Source organism: Macaca nemestrina, chromosome 7 (assembly GCF_043159975.1).
Source record: "Macaca nemestrina isolate mMacNem1 chromosome 7, mMacNem.hap1, whole genome shotgun sequence".
NCBI classification, from domain to species: domain Eukaryota; kingdom Metazoa; phylum Chordata; class Mammalia; order Primates; family Cercopithecidae; genus Macaca; species Macaca nemestrina.
Genome location: NC_092131.1, coordinates 73,080,880 through 73,093,806, shown reverse-complemented (window position 1 = coordinate 73,093,806; position 12,927 = coordinate 73,080,880). Strand labels below are relative to the sequence as shown.

At 39.6% G+C, this 12,927-nt stretch overlaps 1 protein-coding gene across 3 annotated transcripts in view; it reads left to right on the top strand.

Moving 5' to 3' along the window:
• The window catches only part of LOC105477965 (signal recognition particle subunit SRP54), a 98,663-nt gene extending 86,963 nt beyond the window's left edge, over positions 1-11,700 (top strand). For 2 of the 3 annotated variants that reach the window (XM_011734878.3, XM_011734879.3), the window contains 3 exons: positions 5,234-5,300; positions 6,998-7,095; positions 9,363-11,700. In XM_011734878.3, the coding sequence (XP_011733180.2) occupies positions 5,234-5,300; positions 6,998-7,095; positions 9,363-9,569 (372 nt within the window). In that variant the 3' untranslated portion in view covers positions 9,570-11,700. The remainder of the gene's footprint in view (positions 1-5,233; positions 5,301-6,997; positions 7,096-9,362) is intronic. The other variant, XM_071100335.1, reaches the window with a different exon arrangement.
• Positions 11,701-12,927: the final 1,227 nt, after the last annotated feature.

The following is a 12,927-nucleotide window of genomic DNA, read 5'->3' as shown; positions in this document are numbered from 1 at the left end:
GCCAGTAGTGGCTCAGTCCAAGTCTGAAAGCCTCAAAACCAGGGAAGCTGACAGTGCAGCCTTCAGTCTGTGGCTGAAGGCCTGAGAGCCCCCAGCAAACCACTGGTGTAAGTCCAAGAGTCCAAAGGCCAAAGAACCTGAAGTCTGATGTCCAAGAGCCGGCGGAACAGATGAAAGCATCCAGCACAGGAGAAAGATGAAAGCCAGAAGAGACTCAGCAAGCTGGCTTATTCCACTTTCTTCTGCCTGCTTTGTTGTAGCTGCACTGTCAGCCCATTGGATGGTGTCCACCCACATCAAGGGTAGGTCTTCCTCTCCGAGTCCACTGACTCAAATGTCAGTCTCCTTTGGCAACACCTTCACAGACACACCTAGAAACAATACTTTACCAGCTATCTAGGCATCCCTCGATCCAATCAAGTTGACACCTAATATTAATCATCACAGATACTTTACCGTCCTTTTGCTTTAAGCTGTCATAACTCTGCTTTTTCTTGAATCATATTAGTCTATAGCTATGCCTTTCTTACAAGCAGTCTTGCAGCACAAAAAAGCTGCATTTTCAATACAAGATAAAAAGTTGGCCGTGCACGGTGGCTCACACCTATAATCCCAGCACTTTGGGAGGCTGATGTAGGTGGATCACTTGAGGTCAGGAGTTGGAGACCAGCCTGGTTAACACGGTGAAACCCCATCTCTACTAAAAATATAAAAATTAGCCAGGCATGGTGGTGGGTGCCTGTAATCCCAGCTGAGGCAGGAGAATTGCTTGAACCTCGGAGGCGGAGGTTGCAGTGAACCAAGATTGCACCTTTGCACTCCAGCCTGGGTGACAGATTGAGACCCTGTCTCAAAAAGACAAGGAAAGAAAAAAAAAGATATTTGGCAAAAAGCGCAAGGTTTTCATGCCTACTGGCATAGCTGCAGGAACAGCTTCACAAATTTCCTTTTCTTTCTTTTTTTTTTTTTTCTTTTTGCAATGGTTCTTACACTGGATTCATGTATCTTGAAATGGCAGGTAGCCACAGCTGCAGACCCCAACCTATGATATATATCAAGCAGTTCACCTTTTTCTTGTAATGTCATGACTGTTTCCTGCTTCTTGAGAGCACTTCCAGCATCAGTTATGGCGCTTTGTATTAGTCCTGTGGTGTTATTTAAGGTTTGTAGTATTGTACTAAACATGTTGAAAATTATGTAAGAACCACAAGAGATCAATTTTTACTGTGATTTGCAATTTACTGGAGAGGTGAACTGCTCACATAGAGATGAATAATGTCACATGGCATTTTAAGCAGATACTCACAACCCTTGAGCTCACTGCAATAGCAGCAGGAGGTGGCTAAGAAATTATAGTAGTATATTATGTACTGCAGTTAATTTTATGCAGTTATGACTTTTTTTTTTTTTTTGAGACAGAGTTTCACTTTTGTTGCCAGGCTAGAGTATAATGGGGCAATCTTGGCTCACTGCAACCTCCGCCTCCTGGGTTCAAGCGATTCTCCTGCTTGTTCAGCCTCCCGAGTAGCTGGGATTACAGACGCCTTTTGTATTTTTAGTGGAGATGGGGTTTCGCCATGTTGATCAGGCTGGTCTCAAACTCCTGACCTCAGGTGATCCACCCGCCTCAGCCTCCCAAAGTGCTGGGATTACAGGTGTGAGCCACCGCGCCTGGCCCATGCAGTTATGATTTAATACTATATCTTTATGTTTGAATAAATTTCTCTTGACTGCAAATGGCACAATGTAATGTCTGTCTGTGCGGGTAAGTTTTGATAACTCTATTATAAAATTAAAAATTGCACATATTTTATGGTAATAAATGATAAACTAGTGTCTACATTTATTTTATGCATTCACAGCATACTTTTTCTTGATTTTTTTGACATTTCTAGTCTATAGGTTCATCTGAGTTTTTAAAAATTGTTACAAATTTTCAAAAAATGTTTAATATATTTATTGAAAGAAAATCCATTAATAAGTTGATCCACACAGTTCAAACGTGTGTTGTTGAACTGTATGCTTTCCTCCAAAGCATGCCTAGTCCTTTTCTAAATAGTTTCTTGGCCTTATCACGTATTATGTGTTATTGAAATTGGTTCCTTTCCTTGTACTCCTGCCACTGTTTCCATTTGCTGTAAACCATAAGATCAGAGCATCTTAAACAGAGCCACTAAAGTAACCCTTGTCCCACATAAAAGACGCATCCTGCTCTGAATGTAGAAGACATAGCGGATTTTATCCAGGATGTCAGTAATACATAGTTTTTTCTTGGCTGAATCTGTTTGCTTGGACATTCGTTCTTCAGTAAGTAGAGACAACGGAGCTGCATTACTTTGTCTCTTCAGGCACAGTATCACAGAAACTGGCGTATCTACTTTTTATGGCACTGCTGTGTTATTTGTTGATTTCTGTTTTCACCCATACACTCAGTCTTTTTTTGTTTTTTTCTGAGACGGAGTTTCACTCCTGTTGCCCTGGAGTGCAGTGGCGCGATCTCGGCTCACTACAACCTCTGCCTCCCGGATTCAAGCAATTCTCCTGCCTCAGCTTCCCGAGTAGCTGGGGATTACAGGCATGCACCACTATGCCTGGCTAATTTTTGTATTTTGAGTAGAGATGGGGTTTCTTCATGTTGGTCAGGCTGGTCTGGAGCTCCTGACCTCAGGTGATCCACCCGCATCAGCCTCCCAAAGTGCTGGGATTACAGACGTGAGCCACTGCACCTGGCCCCATCCACTCAGTCTTAACAGATATTCTTGTGTTTGCCTTTGTAATGCCCTTTTAATCATTAGTATATATAAGAAGATTATGGACAAGTTTTTCTCTTTCTCCCCTCCTTGGAAGCCATATTAAAACAATTATTGTCCAGACACAGTAGCTCAGTCCTGTAATCCCAGCACTTTGGGAGGCTAAGGCAGGTGGGTCAATGGGGCCGGAATTTGAGACCAGCCTGGCCAACATGGCGGAACCTCGTTTATACTAAAAATACAAAAATTCGTGCAATTGGTGCACGTCTGTAATCCCAGCTACTCATGAGGCTAGGGCGTGATAATCAATTGAACCCAGGAGGCAGAGGTTGCAGTGAGCTGAGATCGCACCACTGCACTCTAGCCTGGGTGACAGAGTGAGACTCTGCCTTAAAAAAAAAAAACCCAAAAATTATTAATGCATTTGATTCATTGAAGGCTTTATACTATGTTTTCTTTGGATAAACATATTGGTCCAATGAAGCATGCCTTTATCACTGGCTTCATCTAGAAAGGCAGATAACATCTGTTTGGCAAGCTTCACAAAATTCATTTGGAATTATAGAACCAAGATTAACTATGTAGGTGTGCATTGTGGATTGCATTCTGCCAGTGGCCCCGGCTTACCAAATATGCACTGAGCTTATCTTGGGTTCTACGGTCTAGCCCTTTTTTAAGACTTAAAGAAGGGATGCAGTTTCAGCTTTCTACCTATGACTAGCCAGTTTTCCCAGCACTATTTATTAAATAGGGAATCCTTTCCCTATTTCTTGTTTTTGTCAGGTTTCTTACAAAAATTAATTCAAGATGGATTAAAGACTTAAATGTTAGACCTAAAATCATAAAAACCCTAGAAGAAAACCTAGGCAGTACCATTCAGGACATAGGCATGGGCAAGGACTTCATGACTAAAACATCAAAAGCATTGGCAACAAAAGCCCAAATTGACAAATGGGACCTAATTAAACTAAAGAGCTTCTGCATGGCAAAAGAAACTACCAGCAGAGTGAACAGGCAACCTACAGAATGGGAGAAAATTTTTACCCTCTACCCATCTGACAAAGGGCTAATATCCAGAATCTACAAAGAACTTAAACAAATTTACAAGAAAAAAATCAACCCCATCAAAAAGTGGGTGAAGGATATGAACAGGCACTTCTCAAAAGAAGACATTTATGCTGCCAACAGACACATGAAAAAATGCTCATCATCACTGGCCATCAGAGAAATGCAAATCAAAAACACATACCATCTCACACCATTAGAATGGCAATCATTAAAAAGTCAGGAAACAACAGGTGCTAGAGAGGATGTGGAGAAACAGGAACACTTTTACACTGTTGGTGGGACTGTAAACTAGTTCAACCATTGTGGAAGACAGTGTGGCCATTCCTCAAGGATCTAGAACTAGAAATACCATCTGACCCAGCCATCCCATTACTGGGTATATACCCAAAGGATTATAAATCATGCTGCTATAAAGACACATGCACACATATGTTTATTGTGGCACTATTCACAATAGCAAAGACTTGGAACCAACCCAGATGTCTATCAATGATAGACTGGATTAAGAAAATGTGGCACATATACACCATGGAATACTATGCAGCCTTAAAAAAGGATGAGTTCATGTCCTTTGTAGGGACATGAATGAAGCTGGAAACCATCATTCTGAGTAAGCTATCGCAAGGACAGAAAACCAGACACTGCATGTTCTCACTCATAGGTGGGAATTGAACAATGAGAACACTTCGACACAGGATGGGGAACATCACATAGTGGGGCCTGTCGTGGGGTGGGGGGAGGGGGGAGGGATAGCATTAGGAGATGTACCTGATGTAAATGATGAGTTAATGGGTGCAGCACACCAACATGGCACATGTATACATATGTAACAAATATGCATGTTGTGCACAGATACCCTAGAACTTAAAGTATAATAATAAAAAAAAGACTTAAAGAAACAAACAAAACTTATCTTGCCACTTATTTGTCCCTTAATTTCCCACCATTAAAAGCTCATTTGATGTTCACTTACATATCCTGCTTAATTTCTCAACCTTAATTTCCCTGCTATAGCATAAGTATGTCAGATGGCGTCCTGAAGTTTCTTTCTATTGACTGAACACCCTCTCTGTGTTGTGTTTACAAATAGTGGAAGCGAAAATTTAGCAAGACAGGAGAAAGGAAGGCTCTGGATTGTCAACTCATTGCAGACTGCGATTACCAGCTCCATTTCAGCGGCTGCATCTTTTTTTGATTCTTCTATGGGCTTAAGGTGGTGGTAGTTATATGGGTGAATGTAAAATATCTTTGTGGAATTTTAACTCTAAAGATTTTAAATTGTGGATTGCAGTCTCTTTGTAGTACTGCCTATACAATATTCTTGGTGCCTACCAAGTATTTGACTACTTCATTCTGGCCTAAATATATGGAATGAATTTAGGTATGACTGTTGCTAACCTGATTTCTTGTTGCAGACAAAACTTACCTGGGGCCCATACTTATGGTTTTACATGCTTCGGGCTGCTACATCAACTCTCTCAGGTATTGCTTTTCTGCTTGAATACTGTATAATTTCTGTAACATGCTTCAGCAACAGGAGCTTTGCTAAATAGGATGTTTCCAAACTGAAGGAGAAACAGTAGGGAGTTAATCACTGTCCTCAGGAGCTAGCTAGCATTGGGACATAGTAACCTAACTTGTACTTCACATTAAAACATTCTTCAGCTTCCAGTATGGGTTTTTTTTTTTTTTTTTTTTTTTTTTTTAGGAATGAAAAATGACTATATTAGTTTAGATATTGTTTTCTTTTCTTTTATTTTTTTTTGAGACGGAGTCTTGCTGTGCCCCAGGCTGGAGTGCAGTGGCGCGATCTCGGCTCACTGCAAGCTCCGCCCCACCGGTTTCACGCCATTCTCCTGCCTCAGCCTCCCAAGTAGCTGGGACTACAGGCGCCCGCCACCTCACCCAGCTAATTTTCTTGTATTTTTAGTAGAGACGGGGTTTCACCGGGTTAGCCAGGATGGTCTCGATCTCCTGACCTCGTGATCCGCCCATCTCGGCCTCCCAAAGTGCTGGGATTACAGGCTTGAGCCACCGCGCCCGGCCTAGATATTGTTTTCAAGTTCTTAAACCCTTTCTCTTAACAGCTATTTTGCTGCTTTGTCATTTGGTTTCCAATTGATAACATTCTCAATCTGTCTCACTGCTTATTCTAAACCATCTATTACAGTTAATTTATATTTCTATATCATTAATATTTCATTTCTTTAATTGAGATGTGACTAAGTCATATTTGAAGGAAATGAATTATCAACTTATAACTTAATGTGAATTTAAAATATAGGTTTTAAATTAGAAAGCTTTCATCTGTTTTCATTTTTAACTCCCTCATAGCTTTTTATCACTTTCTGCTTTTTAATAGAGCTAGTTGTGAATAGTAATCGATTCAACAGACATTTACTGAGCACTCAATATATGCTAGACAGGTTGGTGTAATGGAAAGAGCATGAGCTTTAGATTCAGACCTAGCTTTGAACTTTGGATCTACTTTATCAATTTGGGTAAGTTCTTTAACCTCTCTACATCTAACCTTTCACAGTGCCTGGCACATGGTAGGCACTCAGTGAGTGTTATACTACAAGCCATTCCCTTCCTCCAGCCCAATGATATCCCAGCTTTCTGAGTATACATTTTTCTTTTTTGAGACAGAGTCTTGCTCTTTCATCAAGGCTGGAGTGCAGTGGTATGATCTTGGCTCACTGTAACCTCCACCTCCTGGTTTCAAGCTATTATCCTGTCTCAGCCTTGTGAGTAGCTGGGATTACAGGCACCCGCCACCATGCCCAGTGAATTTCATATTTTTAGTAGAGATGAGGTTTCAACATGTTGTTCAAGCTGGTCTTGAACTCCTGACCTCATGTGATCTGCCTGCCTCAGTGTGAGGCATGAGCCACCATGCCCGGCAGTATACACTTTTCTTAAAGACATAGACATATAACAGATATACCTAGTGATAAGTGTTCTAATACACATATGAAAAGACTTGTTGGGAGTTCTGAAGCCACTAATACTTCTTGAAGAAATCAGGGAAGATATACAGAAGAGAGATATATTAGGTTTTTATAATCTCCTTGAGAGCAGGAACAGTAACTCTTGTATTCCTACAGTGTCTTACACATAGAAAGTGCTCAAGAAATGTTTATAGAATTATATAAGTCTTTTAACTTTTGTGTCTTCAGTGTGTGACTTCCTTGGAGAGAAGATTGCATCTGTTTTGGGTATCAGCACCCCAAAGTACCAATATGCCATTGATGAATATTATCGGATGAAGAAGGAGGTATGTATGCCTCCTTTTTACGTTTTCTTGATTCAGTTCAGTTTGCCATGGACTTGATGTGTTGCATAATGAGTGGATGTATTTTCTAACTGCCCAACATGTAGCTCTCTTATGCTAGGCATTTCATTCTAGAATCATTAATTTCTTTTATCAAAGTAACATACATGTAGGGACATGGATGCAGCTGGAAACCATCATTCTCAGCAAACTATCACAAGAACAGAAAACCAAATACCACATGTTCTCACTCATAGGTGGGAATTGAACAATGAGATCACATGGACACATGAAGGGGAGCATCACACACCGGGTCCTCTTGTGGGGAGGGGGTAACCCTAAATGATGAGTTAATGGGTGCAGCACACCAACATGGTACATGTATATATATGTAACAAACCTGCACGTTGTGCACATGTACCCTAGAACTTACAGTATTAAAAAAAAAAAAAGTAACATACATTTTGGAATTCTTTAAAACTGGAATTTCCCTATGATCTGTGTGCAAAAGAAGCTAGATTTCATTGTCTTAGTGCTATGTGAGATGCCTTATATACATTATTTAATCTTCACATGCCTCTTTTTGGATTATCATTCTAAGATGAAGAAACAAGATACTTAGAGCACATGGACTAGATGCAGGACAAGTGGAGTGGTTCGACACAGACCAAGTACAGGAAATGTGTATGTGCCAGGTGTTAGTGCACAAAAATTTGAGGGCAGTTTAAAAATAGTGAGGTCTTAAGGTGAGAGTGAAGTGAATTTTGTCTTAAAAAATAAAAGCCTTTAGTGCTTAGGACCATGGGCTCAAGAACCAAAGGGTTTGAATTCAGAATCTGTTCTGCCACTTAAAACTCTGTAACCTTGGACAGAACACTTAACCCCTCAATAAGCCTCAATCTCCTCATCTTTGTAATGAGAATTGCAGCATGCATGCTTGGGGACTGCTCTACAGATTAAATACAATATATAAAATGTTTGGAACAGCACCTAGTGTGTATTGGTGAACACAACAAATATTGGCATCTGCTATTCTTCAAGCAAATAGAGGGCAGCAATTCAGGTAAAGCTAGAATGTAGAGGCATGAAGGTACGTTGTTATGGTTGGGGAAATGGCAAAAATATAATAGTTTATTGTCACTGGGGCATAAGGTACAATGTGGGAGTAACTGGACATAAGCCTGGACAGGTCAGCTGACTTAACATTTGTTATATGGTTTCAAACCTGTTTTATGAACAGATAAGTATTTAACACTATAAGCCTGACTTAGAGCCTCATTACCTCATCTGGACTATTAAATTAGCCTCCTAAATGGCGTCTTTCTATTCTCAAGCAAGCCCCAGAGTAATCTTCTGGGGCTACTCACTGTGTACTGACTACCCGTTCTGCAGGGTCCAATACAAATGCCACCTCCTCAATGAATTTAGTTCTGCAACGAGAAATTATTTACCCTTTCAAAATCTCTACATCTGTCATAATACTGTTTTTACATGTCTTAACTTCCCTACTAAGTTGTAAACTTCTTGAGGGAAGGTACTGCCTTATCTGTGTATTTGGTGCTTATGGGAAAACTATGCTATATATCATTTAGTAAATGAACCAGCCTATTCAACCGAATAGACTGATACCCTACAATTGAAGTGATACAGTTGAAGCTAACTTTTTATTTATTTATTTAGCTTAGACTTAATAAAAGAAATATAGTCATTGTCAAAGTTAATTCAGGTCTCATCTAAGTGACATAGTGCTGGACCGTGTTTTAAAAAATAACCTCTTTTGGGCTGAGCACGGTAGCTCACGTCTGTAATCTCAACACTTTGGGAGGCTGAGGTGGGTGGATCACTTGAGGTCAGGAGTTCGAGACCAGCCTGGCCAACATGGAGAAACCCTGTCTCTACTAAAAATACAAAAATTAGCTGGACATGGTGGCAGGTGCTTGTAGTCCCAGCTACTCGGGAGGCTGAGTCAGGAGAATTGCTTGAGCCTGGGAGACGGAGGTTGCAGTGAGCCACTGCACTCCAGCCTGGGCAACAGAGCAATACTCTCTCAAAAAAACAAGAAAAAAACTACTTTCCTTAAAATGTTTTACAGTAGTTATTTCAATTAGAGAGCAGGAGAAGGGAAAATATGTCTTAATTAGACCAAACTGAATTGAACATGACACTTTTTTTTTTTTTTTTTAAACATAAGCTGACAGTGGGGAAAACAGCACTATATACCTTTTGGACTTTCGTATTTCAACTATTCTTGATGTTGCCCCCTTTTTTAGGAAGAAGAAGAAGAAGAAGAAAACAGGATATCTGAAGAAGCAGAAAGACAGTATCAACAGAATAAATTGCAGACTGATTCCATTGTTCAGACAGATCAACCAGAGACAGTGTTATCCAGCTCATTTGTGAATGTCAATTTTGAAATGGAGGGAGACAGTGAAGTAATTATGGAAAGCAAGCAAAATCCAGTCTCTGTCCCACCATAAAATGAAATGACTATCAAGCTTTAAACTCTTAAGTTTTTTTTTAATATAGAAACTTTCACATTCTTTATTCAGTGGGACTTAATAAAATTATTTATATTTTAAATTATTAAAATATCTGGAAAGGGAAAATGTTTCTTCATTTTTAGAATCTATCTAGCAAAAGCCAGATCTGAAATTCAGATATTTGTACTGTTTTTACTGTGCATAGAATTAGTGCTTTGGTTTTAAAATGATCTTTTAAAAACATTAAGGACATCCTAGAGCCTTAATAGTTAAGAAGAGTTAAATTATCAAGCCTGTCTATTTGTACGTTTGCTTTTTTTAAAAAAGGTAAGTTGCTGATTAAGTCTAATTGTAATTGATAATTCCTTAGTCTTAGATTAAAATGAGGATATTTTCTTCTAGATTTTCTCATGTTATGCCATGCATTTATATATCTAACCATTAATTCACATTAAGGATGCTTCACCATATAATAAAAGGAGAAAGATGGAAGCACTTTGAATTTTCTTTCATTGAGAATAACTTTTATGTAAGATTCTGTATTTATAACACCAGATATTAAGATAGGCTTCCATTTTTTAATGCAAGCCACTTAATCTTGTATTCTTTTTCAGGACTCAAATAACTAGCTTTGAACATAAAATTAAAACACTACTTATGGAATACATTTATTAATGTTAAGCCTAGTGAATATCCATGTGGCATCCTGGTTATGTTATCCGTTCAGCATTCATCCTATAGAAAAGTGGTTTGGAGGAGATTGGGGGATAGTGGGACAGGTATAGATTTAATCCATCAGGAGCAATTAGATATTGTATAAGGTGCAATGATAGCCTAACGAAATTACCTGACATTCATCATTTAGAAGTAGCAACAGTGAAGACTGGACAGTTTACCTGAATTTGTTTGGCCATTCCTCTACCTACTTGGTTATTTGTAAACCTTATAAAGGTATATATTGTATATATTGTGAAGCTAATTTTGAAAATATTCCTAAATATGGCTGGGTACGGTGCTTACGCTTGTAATCCCAGCACTTTGGGAAGCTGAGGCGGGCAGATTACTTGGGTCAGGAGTTTGAGACCAGCCTGGCCAATGTAGTGAAACCCCATCTCTACAAAAATACAAAAATTTAGCCGGGTGTGGTGGTGCACGTCTGTAATCCCAGTTGCTCCGGAGGCTGAGGCAGGAGAATCACTTGAACCAGGGAGGTGGAGGTTGCAGTGAGCCGAGATTGCACCATTGCACTCCAGCCTGGGTGACAGAGTGAGACTCCATCCTGGGGGAGGGGGAAGAAAAATACATATATATACACACACACACACACACATATATTTCTAAATGTGTGTATAGAACCTTTTATCAGTATAACATTGATTTATAATTAAATGTGGGTGAGGAAGAATGTGTGGAGTATTTCAGAAATTTTGATCTTAAAACCCTTTTCAGAAACTTAAAGCTGTTAGAAATTAAGTTATATTAATAGCCTTCTAAACAGCATTAAGTTTTCAATCTTAATATATCTATATAAAATATAGTGTCAGAAAGTAACATCATCAATACAGTGGGTCCGTAATGGAAATCTGTGTCAATGAACATGAACGGAGTTCCTCAACTACAAGTTGAAGGATAATTAAACTTTTCATTAGGAGTGTTCAGCTACATGGATTCATGGAATGGTGGTTCATAGTAAGTGATGGTAATCTTTTTATTCATGGGTGTAAACCATTTATAACTTAGTGCTCAAAAGATTAATCTTTTGATTATATAATGTCCCATGAATTATAGTTTACCAATAGTTCTAAAACATGCTAACCTAACCTTTTCCTTCTAATTTAACTTCATTCGAGATAGTACCTCTCACTCACAGATATTTATTTGGTTATCAAGTGAAGGTAGGTGTGTCTAAAAGTGATCTTTTGAATCCTGTCTCCCTAGAGGTAATAGTATCTAGAGTTTACCGAGAACATTTTATGATTGTAATAAAAGGAAGTAGTGACTTATGGAGGTTTTGTTTCTTGAATTTTACTTTTGCTACTTGTCCAATAGTGGCTAGTTTATCAATAGTTATTCACTGTGCCTTAAGTTTATACTGTTTATGCAAACTATAAAATTTCCCATAAATGTATTCAGTGGTTTGTCTTATTTTAAACCTCTTTCACTCACTTTTTCATACTTCCTTTTCAGTCCTTTTAAGAATTCCAGTTCCAGCTGGGTGCGGTGGTCCACGCCATAGTCCCAGCACTTTGGGAGGCCGAGGTGGGCGGATCACCAGGTCAGGAGTCTGAGACCAACCTGGCCAACATGGTGAAATCCCATCTCTACTAAAAATACAAAAATTAGCTGGGCATGGTGGCAGGTGCTTGTAATCCTAGCTGCTCGGGAGGCTGAGGCAGGAGAATCGCTTGAGCCTGGGAGGCAGAGGTTGCAGTAAACGGAGTTTGTGCCATTGTACTCCAGCCTGGGTGACAGAGTAAGACTCGTCTCCAAAAAAAAAAAAATTCCAGTTCCTTCTGGATCATAGTTCATATTTACCTTCTTCTAATCTTTCAGCATCTCATAAAAACTAAATGTAACATATAACTGAAGTCTTTACCCTGAATTAACATAAATGCTTTAACAAAAATCCTTAACAAAATGAAGTTTATTTTTTGGTTTGAGACAGGGTCTTACTCTGTTGCCCAGGCTGGAGTGCAATGGTGCAATCATGGCTCACTCCGGCCTCGACCTCCTGGGCTTCAGCAGTCCTTCCCTGTCAGCCTCCCAAGGATCAGGGATGACAGGCTCATACCACCATGCCCAGCTAATGTTTTTTATTTATTTTTTGTACAGACTTCGTTTTGCCATGTTGTCCAGGCTTGGAATTAAGTTTTATAAAATGTAACTCTGGTACTGGTTAATAAAACTAGACTTTTTTTTTTTTTTTTTTTGAGACAGAGTCTCGCTCTGTCGCCCAGGCTGGAGTGCAGTAGCGCGATTTTGGCTCAATGCAAGTTCCGCCTCCTGGGTTCATGCCATTCTCCTGCCTCAGCCTCCCGAGCAGCTGGGACTACAGGCGCCCACCACCATGCCCAGCTAATTTTTTGTATTTTTAGTAGAGACGGGGTTTCACCGTGTTATTCAGGATAGTCTCGATCTCCTGACCTCGTGGTCTGCCCACCTCGGCCTCCCAAAGTGTTGGGATTACAGGCATGAGCCACCGTGCTCGGCCGACAAATTTTTTATACCAATGATTTTCATGAAAGTAAAACACTAGTTTGAATACATTTTATTAAAACATCCAATTAAAAGAAAGAACAAGGCTGGGCATGGCTCACATATCATGGTGGCTATAATCTCAGCAGTGTGGGAGGCT